This window comes from Atheta coriaria, unplaced genomic scaffold, assembly GCF_025399875.1.
Source record: "Atheta coriaria isolate IRGN ID8LTWV9N9 unplaced genomic scaffold, Caltech_Dcor_3.1 hic_scaffold_9_pilon, whole genome shotgun sequence".
NCBI lineage: Eukaryota > Metazoa > Arthropoda > Insecta > Coleoptera > Staphylinidae > Dalotia > Dalotia coriaria.
In genome coordinates this window covers 13,475,974-13,489,188 of record NW_027045451.1, presented here as the reverse complement: position 1 = coordinate 13,489,188, position 13,215 = coordinate 13,475,974, and the positions used below count along the sequence as shown (strand labels likewise).

At 39.7% G+C, this 13,215-nt stretch overlaps 1 protein-coding gene and 1 long non-coding RNA gene across 4 annotated transcripts in view; one reads left to right on the top strand and one right to left on the bottom strand.

The window, feature by feature from the left end:
* Positions 1–2,434: 2,434 nt before the first annotated feature.
* Positions 2,435–3,650, bottom strand: LOC135798652 (uncharacterized). Its single transcript, XR_010549761.1, has 2 exons — positions 3,184–3,650; positions 2,435–2,913 (listed from the first exon to the last, which is right to left on the bottom strand). It is a non-coding gene; the product is annotated as an uncharacterized lncRNA (long non-coding RNA).
* A 413-nt stretch (positions 3,651–4,063) lies between these two features.
* LOC135798650 (hormonally up-regulated neu tumor-associated kinase homolog A-like) overlaps positions 4,064–13,215 on the top strand; it is a 110,082-nt gene continuing 100,930 nt past the window's right edge. For 2 of the 3 annotated variants that reach the window (XR_010549760.1, XM_065311536.1), the window contains exon 1: positions 4,064–4,466. Coding sequence is in view for 2 of the 3 variants with exons in the window: in XM_065311536.1 (XP_065167608.1) it covers positions 4,341–4,466 (126 nt within the window). In the remaining variant the exon portion in view is untranslated. The remainder of the gene's footprint in view (positions 4,467–13,215) is intronic. The other variant, XM_065311535.1, reaches the window with a different exon arrangement.

Genomic DNA, 13,215 nt, shown 5'->3' with positions numbered 1-13,215 from the left:
ACAGTGCAACACGGACGAACGAGCATATTAAGCGCGTGGTAATGCAATCGTGCATAAATCACGACTGTATTAATTATAAAATTATTATTATCTCGTGTTTATTTATACAAGCCGGTGATGTCGCAATTATAATGCAAACTGCACGCCGAGGTTAAACTTCTTTAGCTTCACGTGTCTTGCAACTCGTTGTTATACACTCATATTTTTCTTTCTTTATAGGAACTGACAACTTAGTTGCTGTTTTGGTGCTATCAATATATAAAATTTCAATTAATTGAATAACATTAAAAATAATACCAATAATTTTAAAAATATATTGTCATTTTTAACTACCTTAGTTCTTCCAGTTTTACAAAATTACAAAGAAACTATAAAAAGAAACTAAAACGATGTTTACATTAAAAAAGTACTTCAATTTCAAAAATCATGCGCCTTTCCAGCAAGAGAAAATATCATAAAATATGGAATAAACGAGTAAATTAAAAACTAAACTATATTATAACTTTTCCATGCATAAAAACTAAGTTGCGATGTATATGAAGCCAATGAAATGGTGTGTTTAACTTATTATATTACTGATTATATGTAAAACTTTTTATTATTTACTAACTTTTGTCAGCGACTTCGTCCGGGTTTAATAAAAATGTAATTCGTTTTTACTCTCTTGTTCTTGACATAGTCTGTGTCAATTCTATCAATAAGATTAGCAATTTTACTTTAAAAAAATTAATTATATAAAGAATTGCTAATAATGCACTTCACCGCGCCATCTCGGATTCAACTATTTAACTATAACTATGATTGAATCTCAATGCCAAATTTTATCCTATATAAAAGGACTGTTTTTAGGGTTTTCCCGGCAATTATAGGAATTTTTCTTGCCGTAAAAACCATCCTTGGACTTTAACAAACTTAAAAAAAAAATAATTGGCCGAATTGGTCTAGGCGTTGTTGAGTTATGCGCTTACCAACAGATTTTGCCATTCATTTTTATATTATAGATTTTTACTTTTACAAAAGTACCTAAACTAATTCATTACTTCTTTCTTTAATATTCTTTCTTTCTTATCTATCTGTTGCTAGTTTTCGAAATCAATAATACCTGCATTCGATGTCAACGCAGCTTTCCATGCATAATTTACTTGTATACATAATATGTAGGTATTTGTAAACGAGGATAATAAGTTGTGTAAAGTTAAATTTGGGAATATTGTCATGCAAAGTTTTCAGTTTCGGGCATGGTGTAACCATGTCACAGAGGATCGTGAATGAAATAGATTTAGAAACACACCGAGGCGACACATATTAGGCGCGTTTAGATGTGCTTCATGTGTGTCCCGCGGAGAGAGAAAGTTCAGTGTTCTATCAACCGCACTTACACGCCAACTTGGGAATGACTTAATTGAAATAGTTGACAACATTAAATTGAACAAACCGTCAGCACCGAGAGGCGCCAACCTGAACATTCCCCGGTTGCGTCGCATGCCATATCCACAAAACTCTCTCAGTTCAGAAACATTTTACTGACGCAACGCGTATGGAACAAATTGCAAATAGCATTTATTGTCCGACCAAGTTTTGTCTGTTTTTTTGTGTTCTTAATGAACCACTGAGGCGTTAAAACACTACTGGGAATTGCACTCTGCCGTACGGCATGTGCAACAACTACAACACCTATGCCACGAATTTAACCAATACTATTAGCAAACAACTGTACCTACAACGCATTACGGTCCCAACAAAACGTAAATCAATTGCGCCTATGACTGCTGCTACGGTTACGACTGTCGTACCATCTACGGCTGCGACTGAGTCCACTGCTTCGGGTAGAGTTCGAATATCCACTGCAACAGTAACAACGAAACAGTTTGATACACTGTAAATAGCATTTCATGTTGGATAAAGTTTTGTGTATTTTTCGTTTCGATGGCGCTGTTGCTGAATGCATTCAAACACGATCGGAATCGGAATCGGCGGAGTCGACGAGTGGATTAAAATGCGCACATCGCGAGCGCCGTGCCGTGCACTATTAGCATACGCAGGCTAATGCAGCGCGCGCCCGAGCACGAACAAACAAAATTTCCAATTCAAATCGAATGGCTTTTCAACACCTTCGGCGCGCACAGCGCATACCCATTGCAAATTGCATTTAATTAATGGATGTTGTAATGCGTGCAGTGTATATTATATTACACAGGCCAACCAATTTTTATTGCTCTAATTTCATCCGGCTTGAAAATATCAAAATACTATTTTCTTATTTTCACTTTATGTGTCGACCAGTGTTATAGCTTCCTTTTTGTGTTATTATCCTGAAAATGTTTGATTGTCGAAATATGTTATAGATGCATTAAATTAATTGTAAATTTCTTTCTTTTTTTAAACGCTTCCAAAGTTTAACCTTCGAATAAACTCAAAATTTAATGCAAAATAGTTTCAATTGTGAATAGCATTCATTTATTGTTTTTGTTAAAGTTGATTAAAAGTAAACGTGGTCCTCAGTAGGTACTAACTGCAACTTTAAGGCTGCCCTGGACGATGTTAAATATAATCTTGTCGAACTACTTTTGTGTGTACGTAACTTCATAATCCTGCAGTTCATAAATGCGTTTCATTTTGCGGAAGTTTCGCTCGCGATAATTAACCCATACATAATTTATAATCGACGTCCATGCACTTATAAGTAGCGCTGCATATAATTTGCAAGATTAGGGATAGGCGGATCGTAAACAGCTGATCTTGTTTGTTTAGCCTTGGACGTTCAAGCAGTCAGCCTCGATGCGCTTATAAATATTTATAAACGCACTGCATTATTTGTCCTCCAATTGTATTGTAATTGTGCTCAAGAGTTGTTCGCTTTCGCAACGTCGTACTCCAGCTAGTTAAAATCGCTGGAGAAATATGAAGCCGACACTGAAAAAGACATTTGTAAAAGATTGAATTTAATGCAAAATAAAAGTACTACGAATTGCAATTGTAACGCAAAACGAAATAGTGTAATTGAACGTTTTAAAAACAACTTCAATATTAAAGAATTTGTTGTCTTAAGAATTAAAAAAAGTCCCTATAGCCGTTTATCCAATAATGGGGTAAAAAAGAAAACTTATCGAACCAATGAAAACAATCCATAAATCACGTGTATCAAATTGAATACTTAACATTTCAACGTTTCAATAAGCTCACATTTAAATTTGATGTGATTTTCTCATATTGGAAATCGTGCGAATCAAGACGCAATCGAGATGTTTCAAGGGTGCGTGACATTTAAATGATATTTCCATCGCGGAATGCGATTGCCGCCTGTGATGCGTAAAAGGTATTTGCCGGCGTGATTGATCGCATTTGTCACCTATGAGTGACATTCTTAGATGACACTGGTCGGAGAATCTGCCCTCGCACATCTATGCCACTGCTGATGATGTAACGTAGTTTTTTCAACCGGGTATGAAGCACGTGCAGTGCGCTCAATCGATAACTGTAACACGCACATTTTTGCATCATGTTTTCTCCATGATTCGTGCGACATTAAATTTATCCTTCTTTTCCCAACTACTCAACCAGAGAATTTTCGATATCACTAGCGGGTCCGACAGACGTTGTCAAACCTGAAACTTTAATGAAAAAGATTTACAACACAGAGACAACTATCGAGAGAAACTGAAATTAAAATCTTTATTTGAATATTTGACACTGCGATTGCAGCGCTGTCTGCTGGATTCAATGTAAAACATTTTAAGATCAACCAGTTGTTGTTCAGCTAGTTGCTGTTTGTTATCACAGCCACGTTGTCGCGTGTGACGAAGCACTCACAAATTTATAAATAAACAATTAAAGCAATAAACATTATCCAGTGAACCAAATTGTGAATCTAAACCATTCTCGAACCCACCTGAACACACACAAAAACTTTCATAAATATCGGTTCAGCCGGTTAGGAGGAGTTTATACACATACACACGAACATAAGATGCTTGGTGAGTACTGGAAGTATACAAACCCGTATTAGAATAATGTTAAAAATCATTTTTATAATTTTTAGATAAATTGTGTATAGGTGGCTTTGGATGACATTTGTACCGGTCGAGTATTGTTTTCGACAACTGTCAGTGTCGTACGCTTAAAAAAACAGTAGTAACGAGGGGTTTTTGTACATTATTTTTTATGATTAGATTATTTTACGCGAATAACATGATTGCCTGAGGCGAGATTCCATGTGCGCAAACGACGCCGAACGCGGAAATTAACATAGAGGAAGATCGAACGTAAAACGTGAGTGCCGCGTGTGTTTCTACCCTGGCCGGTCGTAAAAAAATTCACCCGACGCCGCCGCCGTTCGGAAGATGTCTGCGCAGAAAGGGGGACGCAGGATTGTCAACGTCGGCAACTACAGATTCACCGGCAAACGTCTGGGCAAGGGAAACTTTGCGATTGTCGAAGAGGCTGTACACAGCGTTCTCAACATGAAGGTCAGTGAGTAAAACTAGTTTTATTTCTGTATTATGACATTCTAGGTTATAATGTCAATTGGTAGGTTTCGTTCAAACGTAAACAAAACTTTTACCGGTCCTGTGATGTAGAAACATCTTTGTCCTAAGGCTGTATTTTTTATTGACTGGATATTTGTGTGAGTATCCAATAGTTTGCTGGGGAAGGGGAAGATCGATTTGAAGGGGTGTCGATTGGCCTGGCATCTTGTGATGGATATTCGCGGTTTTGCGCACGGATATATGCCGGATGAAATATGAGGCCATTAACAAATTATCTGCGAACACCTCGAAGCTCTCTGCGTGCTCGTCCTCGGGGGAGCTTGTTTCTCGTGGGGGTTACGGTTGTCGTTCAACAAGCGAACAAGCTCGAACATACTCGTGCATGCTTATTTTAAGCGCGTCTTTGCAAGCGCTTACAACCTGGACTAGTGCCGCTCGTCGAGAAAGTGCTAAGGGCTCTTCTGCCCGACGTCGCCCACATACACCAATACACATCTGTATAGCTTCTTCTATATCTACAGTATAATACAAGTAGGGAGTTGTCTGGGCTGGGCTTTAGCTGGCTTAGACGACGTCGTGGTGCTCGCTTCGGCTCTCTAACGTCTATGTATAGGTCAAGATGACCGCAGGGCCATAAATTTTTAACACCGAAAGTCAATTCGATGGTATTGCTTCCTCGTCCGCGTCGTAAATCTTTTAGCGCGTGACATTGCTTTGAACTTGTTGCAATTTATTCGTTTTGCTTCGTAAAATTATATAAGTTTAATTTGTCACCATAAATTTTGCTCTCATCACCCCTCCTTGAGCTTGCACAATGAACGCGACGGCGGTATATAGGACAGACTGAATAATAGCGGTCACGAGATGCGATTTGTATTGCAGATGGCGTTTCTCTTCCACTCGCCGCTACACAAAATTTAATGGCGGCGATAACTTTGGGGATAGTATCGGTTTAGAGAAGATATTCTTTTACCTTGCATTCATGTAGGATTGCAATTGATTTGAATATGATTTCAAGCCTGTTTCCTGTACCAGGAAAGGAAATATTAACATAGTGACAAACTGGTTTTGGTTGAGTTTTCTATTTCCCCATTACTTTCCGAGCGGGCCAACATGGTACCTAATATCCGCTGGACAGCGTGACTCTGTACTCCATTAGATCGTCTCTGAAAGGAATTCGGCGTTATCTGTCATATTGCGCGAGAAGATATTTTCGTACTGGCACACCTCAAAAGGAGTAATCAAGTGTTAAGAGTGTGATCATTCAAGGGATCCTTTTGACTCGTCGGTCTTTTTTGTGATACTTTCTTTCATTTCTCTTTTTAATAATTACCCAGTGCCATTGCACAGATTGAAGCTCAATAGCGTGGCACGACACGTATCTCTGAAGACGCACAGTTAGACCAAATCTTAGCTGAGGCATACAATGCGAAAAATTCCATGCTTTTTATTGCGTTCTAGTCTTATCCGCAGCTCAATGCGCAGCTGGGGTCTCTAACATTTCTACTTTTTTAGATTTTTTTGTTTTTAGAGTATTCTGTTTGAGTTTTTAGCTACTTGCTCCTTGATATGAATTATTTCATATCATTAAAAAGTACAATTACATTTAATAAGAAGTCGATGATTGAATATGAATGTTTGACTCATAATTTTCGTGCTCGTAAGAAAAGCCGCCGTGAGCAACGGTGCGGCAGCAGCCCGCAATATCGATGGAAGATGGAGCGAATAGAAAATCATTGAAAACTTTGTTTGTCGGAAAGCAGATATTCCCTGCTCAGCAGTTGCAGTGGAGCAATCAATGTCTTCATCTGTCGACTCTCTCTTGCTTCTTTTACTCCACTTTGCAAAATTATTTTCCGATACTGATTTGGAAAGTTCGTAACTTTTTGCTCTCTGCCCCCGCGAGCAGCTTAACAAACTTTTGAGTGTCGGACTGCTGGCAGCAGTACAAAAAAAGCTGTTAATGCCTAACAGGAAGGCGCTCAAAAATACACAATATTTATGACGCGCGCGACTGTTGGAATTGGACGTTTCCTAACACTCAAATTAGATTTTCATGTAACACATGCGAATCGTTGGCAAATTGTATCGGGCTGTAGCTCTGTAATTTCCCGATGGACATTACCTTTTATTTCATTCAATTATTGTTATTGCATTTTGTGCTTCAGTCAAATTTCTACATGCGTGATGTGTGTTACATGTTTGTTACAGTAAATGCGAGTTTTGAGGAACAAAAACAATGTATTGTGTTTTTCCTAAGGCTGGAAAATTGTGCTATCCGAGTAGTAATCCGAGAAAAATTTTGCATCTAATTTAATAAAATTTGCAAAATAAATTAATTGCAATATAAGTACTAAATTGTGGGGCATTATTGATTGATCAAAATGCGTTTTACGCCTTTTAAATCTTTGTTACGGTTCAACTAAATAATTTTTGAACTAAATTAGTTTGTTTTCAATAAAAATGTAAACTCTTCATTACATAGCACATATATACACAAATATACTGTAATATAACCTAACATACAAAAACATAACAAAGTTTTGCAACCAGACCATAAACCGTATTCAGGTGATTCTTGTGTGCTTCAAAACCAGCTCCCTAAATATGAAAAACCACTGATTTATTTCATAATGTAAGTGTTTTATAAACAATTTGCAGGATAATATTTTCTGCATGAAATCCTTCGGTGTGTTTTATAGAATTACACCTGAATGTGTAATCGGACGTCTCATGTAATAGTGTGTAACATCAGGCGGCGGCGGTCGCGGCGCTGCTGGTGCTGCGCTATTGGTGCTGCTGCTGGTACTGCGTATTCGCGTTTAATTGAAATGATCGCGGTTTCGTAATTTACGCGCGTACCGCCGTCGCTCCTGGCCTAGAGCACGGTATGTCCGGGCGGCATGCACCTTCGCAATATAATGCGCGTTACGTACCACATATATAAACGCATAGTACGCACAAACACACACATCCTGCCAAACACATAGAACGCAGTCGGCGTGTTGCGAATATTGAACACTTGGCGAACACATGCATCATGATTACACATTACATGGCGCACATAATCGCATATAACTGCCCGGGATATTGATGGGGTGCTTGATATGGGTTCTGTTCGGCTCGCAGCAACAGCAGCGCCGCGTCATGCCGCCCAATATATTGTATATAGTTAATATTATCCGCAGTCATCTTTCGGTTTATATATGTATATATTATGAACGTGGAGCACGCGTTTGCTCGCTCGGTCGCTTTCATGTGTAATATATTTTCCGCCTCTACCTCCACTGCCGTTGTTGCTGGTGCTGTTGCTCTGCTGCTGTTATCGCCTGCCCAGCGAGCGTGCCGAAAATGATTGAACTATCTTTAAACGACTTCGCGCCGCAATTTACACCTCGCTTTTGTGTGTGCGCTATTGTTTACTAAACATGCTCGCAGCCGCCGCCATCGTGGTGAGGATTTGAGGTTTCTCATCAAGTGACTTTTGTCATAAACAAATCCTGACTGGGCAATATTTTGCCGGTATGGGCGCTGCTGCTAGTACGAGTGTTTCCGCTACGCTTTTCAAAGAGCTTTCTCTCTAAACACGCCGCGTGGCGAATCCTTTGTGACCACGTTGGTTTGGCTGGCGGTTTTAGATCTTTTTGTAACCTCTGATGATAGAGTGTTTACAGAACTTTTATTTGACATCGAATTTATTAAAATCCGTGGATGTGGAGCCACTATATGTTAAATATGTTAGTATGAAAACTTTTATGGTTTATCTGAAAAACTAAACATGGAGGAAAAATACGTGAAATCGAATATTATAGAAATTTATCTCCCATAATGTTTATATACAAATCGAAAGTTTTACATTAAATCTCATATCGATCCAAATTCAGAGTCACATAGAAAGCGAAACAATATGAGGAATAAATTCGAATCATTGAAATATTTAAATATTTTGAAACTAACTAAGCAGTTTGTATTTTGTTGTTGGTTGGCGTATCTCTGCTTCTTCAAAGAGCTTTTCCCGCAAACCTAAATTCATGGTGTAATCAGCTCCAAATCCTTTGTGGCCACCGCGGTGTCCTGCTTGCGGTTGTCATCTTGTAGACCCTTTGGAAATTTGAAGCTAAAATAAAGGAAGTGGCTACACACTTCATTAGGCTTAAGTATTATAACGAGCGTAATTATTAAATTAATTAAAATGATGACACGCAGCTTGTGTTTGAACGCAACCAGCAGGGGTGGCTGGAACAGGCGGAAGTTTGCTTCCACCCAAGATTTCAGTTTTCTTTGTCGCTTTGATGGACAAAATAAGATTTGTGCCTTAGCCTTCAACTGCTGCGCATTTAAATTCGTCCAACCATGAAAAAATGAGTGCGTACTTTGGCCTCTTTATCTTTTCGTTTGGTGCCGAGGGTGAAAAGACGCGTAAAAAGAGGCAGCAGATATTTGTGAGTGTCGGGATTTAAAACGTAATATAAAAATGACTTACACGCCAACAAACTAAAAGTGATTGTTTTTTTTTTTGTATTTGCTTTGCAATGTGAGCACCTTATGTAAAGAGTAATTATGTTGGTTAGAATTTATGCGTAGGTTAACTACATTAATCACTTTAGAAGGAGGCATAAAATCGTATTGTCTTAATATAGGAACTACCTGATCCATGATGGAGTATTTGTTCTTCCGTCGTTTTCACTAATGTTTCAATTTGTGTCTGTGTTAACATGTTTGGTTGAGAGTGGAGTGGGCAGTGGCGGTTGGTCTGTATTCCATTACGTTTCGCAACAGCGCCGCATCGTGCGCGGACTTCGATATTGATTTGTATAGTTGGAAAGTTGATGAGGTTGATTTATCATAGCCATCGGCGGACGGGTTCGCTTGTGTTTATTTATATATTTGTGTGTTTGGCCATATTATTGAAGAGATCGCAATATGTTACAACATCGCATGTGTTGCGCTTCCATTCCTAAATGCTTCCGCCGCGTTTGACATTTTGTTTAGCCTCCTTACAAAGGTGAAATTAGCTTAATTTGGAGGAAATTTAAAAGGATTTAATTAAAATTTAAAACAAGAAAGAAAGCAGGACATCTAGTCTATGATAATAAGAAGCTACATATTTGTAACATTCCATGTATTTTTGTAGTTTTAAAATTGGCGAATCGCATAGCAATAGAAAATTTGAAGGAAGAAATGTATTCACAACGCGTACGCTCTTAAATGCTCCCAAATTGAGTTGCGTTTTTATTTCTCTGTTTTTCACAATTGCTCAAGTCGTAAAAAGTTTGTACCAGACTAGAAACTAAAATTAATTCTATATATTTGGGTTTTTAGGGCTTACATTCATTTGCTACTGTGTAGGCTCTGGCCATTTGAGACAAACTAGTAGGTATTTTACGATTATTGTAGTGCAAACTCTAATATGTTGAGTTATCAATAAAATTACAATAAAATGTAAATTTGCCATACATCTTGGGCAAGCGCCGCGATGTAATCTTATCTTTGTTTGAAAGTATTTTGCATCTATGGGCTCTAAATTTGCGTCGTAATTTGAATCCGACCGCATTAACTTAAATTGCTTTCACCCCTTTTCCGAATAATTTAATTGCCAGAGCATGCGGGGAGCTTCACGTCGGGTCGCTCCCAGTCCGTAGTCGCAACTCCTTGTTGTAGATTGTTTTATTTTTTTCTTTTCGTGTGCCTTTGGGCACAGCGGTTTGTCCTTCGTTTTGCTACTGCCGGTTGTAACAACCCGCAGCAGGACCTTATGCCGCCTTGCTGGAAATCATCACGAGCAGTAATTCAACAAATGCTCCCAAATGCAGGCCTGGACTGAAAAATTTAAACCTGCTATAGAATAGAATTCAATAACGCGTATTATTTGGTTGAATATACGTGTGCGTGATCTGTAGAATTGGAGAAAACGCTTGGCCACTGTGGGGAACAGAGCCAGCGATGACAATTTTCCGAAGAATGTCACGTTATGATAATTTGGTTTATAAATGCAAGTCCAACGTAATGTAATGTATTTGCGCAAGCAAGCAGCCACAGCCGCAGTAACAGCAGCGGGTAACGTAAAGTGTGTTTATTTGTTTCCTTGTTTATTCCTTGTTATATGGTTGACGTATAATGGTTGCTAGTTGCTGGTAAACCCATGAAGGTAATACGCAAAGCAGCGGCGTGACTTCGTCAGCACACCGGAGTCTTGTACGCGAAAAGGACATACACGATTTTGCTTTATAGCCAACATTTACGCAAACCGGTCGTCGCGCTACATCACACCGTGTACAAAATCTCATCAATTTTAGTTCGGTCTTTTATGCTTAGTATACAATCCACGGCAAAAGATTTAACTAATTGCTTCAAAATATTTAGTTGTAAAATCGATCTAACCATGCTGGAAATAGTTTAACACAGTTTAACATTGGGTCTGATGAGATTAACCTTATTTTAACCCAGAATGCAACTTTTGACTCTTGGGTTCGAATTTCCGAATCAGCGTCAGTAAGTTAATTGGCTAAGCTGTGTGGTAAGCTTTTGGGTTGGGTTTAAGCTAAACTAAATTGGTCTCCCAAAAGGGATATTAATTGATTTTTATATGTACGCCATCAAACTATCATTAAATGCAGAATTTAATTAAAGCAGATGCATATGGCGTCTCTACGTTTTACAAACAGCGAAACACGAATTGACCTCCTGCAATCTTTATGACACGTAATGCTGGCCGGCGTGCATGCAGCACTCTCTCGCGCCGAATGGTGTGGTAATTAGTTTGTATCAGGACGGACGAGCGAGCTAAGGCAGTAAGAGCGGCAACAGCAGCAGCAGTATGGCCAGCTGAAACGCGAGTAAAGTAACCATGGGAAAGCGCGCGCGCTCACTAGGAAATATTCTATTGGTGTTATCTTATTATCTCGGCCGATCTTAGTCACGTCCGCTTCGGGCGTACACATGGAATTAAAATGTGCGCCGAATGGTAAAAAGGCAATGCCGCTATGTGAGTGTATGTATACACTGGCCAATATTTATTGAACTCGTTATGCCGTTATGGCCGATCGCGGCTCATCCTCGTCGTCTAATGTCTGATCCAATGCGTGCAGCGCTGCTATCACCGTCATTTTGATTAGCACGTTATTACTTTTGATTTATTTCAACGGTATTAATTGTTAAAGGTGACTGACTTTGAGCTTTCACTTCTGCTCGTGTATTGTAAAAATAATATAAATAATTAATTGGGCGTGCGTATATAGATAATATATTTGGTGATGATGTCGTGTAGATCTTCTGTTTTTGGCTGATAATTTTTGTCGGGTTACTAACGAGACGGCGGATTTTGTTTGAACTATAAACGTATAAACCACTTAGGCGTAACCGTTTTGGCCATACTTACGTGCGAGTACGCATGCCGGGTTTGTGCGTCTATTAAGTGCAGAAAGCACAAGTTAAGAAATAAGCGTTCAAGGACGAGGTTGTTGGTTGGTAGTGGTGCGCGTGTTTTCAACTCTGCCCGCGCGAAGCACTCACTCTCGTCGGTGCTACATGATTACGATTATGACCAGCGATTCAAACCACTTTGCTAAAGATTTCGTTCATTGGCAACCTGGGTGGATAATTTGTTTTTTTGCCGCCGCCGCCGCCAGCGTCAAGCTGCGCCTGGCCTCGTTTCACATGCGAAAGCTTCCACATCTCTTGCGCACGTAATGTCGGCGGGGCTTTATTGGCGGAAGCATGCCGACTTTATTGCGTATACTTTTCAGCGTGCCGCAATAATGGAACGATTGGAATGAGGGTTAGAGGAGTGTGGAGCAGGAGAAATCGCGGCGTGTCAGTATTTCTGATGTGGTTGGTTGCAAAACTATAGGAAGAAGGTTATGTTGGAGGTGGGGAAGAGCTTTTAGCGTAGATATTTTGTGACCATACTCCTGAAACATGGAAATGCTGGGATTACGTGTACTTTGATGGTTCTAATAGTTTGCTGCTTAGTAGAAAATGAAGACATATGTTTATCACTTTTTTTCACAATGACCACACTGGACTGTCCCCAGATATAGAATCTTGCTCAAATTTGTAGCTTTGGATAGTGGAAATTCTTGGCTTTGCTTTCCAAGCAGTCGGAATGTTGGCGGTCGAATCCCTGCGTGTTAGAATTGACTAATATCGAACTGCATTGCATACCTCTTCTCGTACTGTTGGTTCGCCGTTTGTAGTTTGCTACAAGCATGCATTTGCCCTTTGCGCTACTATAAACATTGCCTTCTGCTGCTACTGCTGCTGCTGCCATTATTACTGCCGCCCGCGTCGCCGAAATAATAAACAGAGCGGTTCGTCTTTGGCGAAATGAAACGGGAGGGCAAATTTAATTAGTGTGCAGAGTGTGGCCGCCACAAGCATCCGGATTGCGAATTCTGTCAACGTGCGCCCGCCCAAGTGGCTCTGGACGACCCAAATCCGCACTCGTCCAATTTATTTTAAACAACGCACTTGGAACGTTGGAAGTTGGAACTATCTAGACGTCTTTGAGGAGAGGGACTATGAGCCAGCGCATGAAGAGGGGCAAAAGAACGCGTCTTTTTTGCGCAAGAATGTATAACACGAACGTTATTAAGCAGCCCCTCGAATACAAATCAATGCCGGTTGCGGCCCGGAGGGACGAACGTCACGTCGATAAAATCATCACCGTATACATCTCTGTTTTATTGCGAGCACGCGCACGTGTATTCTAGATGTGCGTGATATGCAA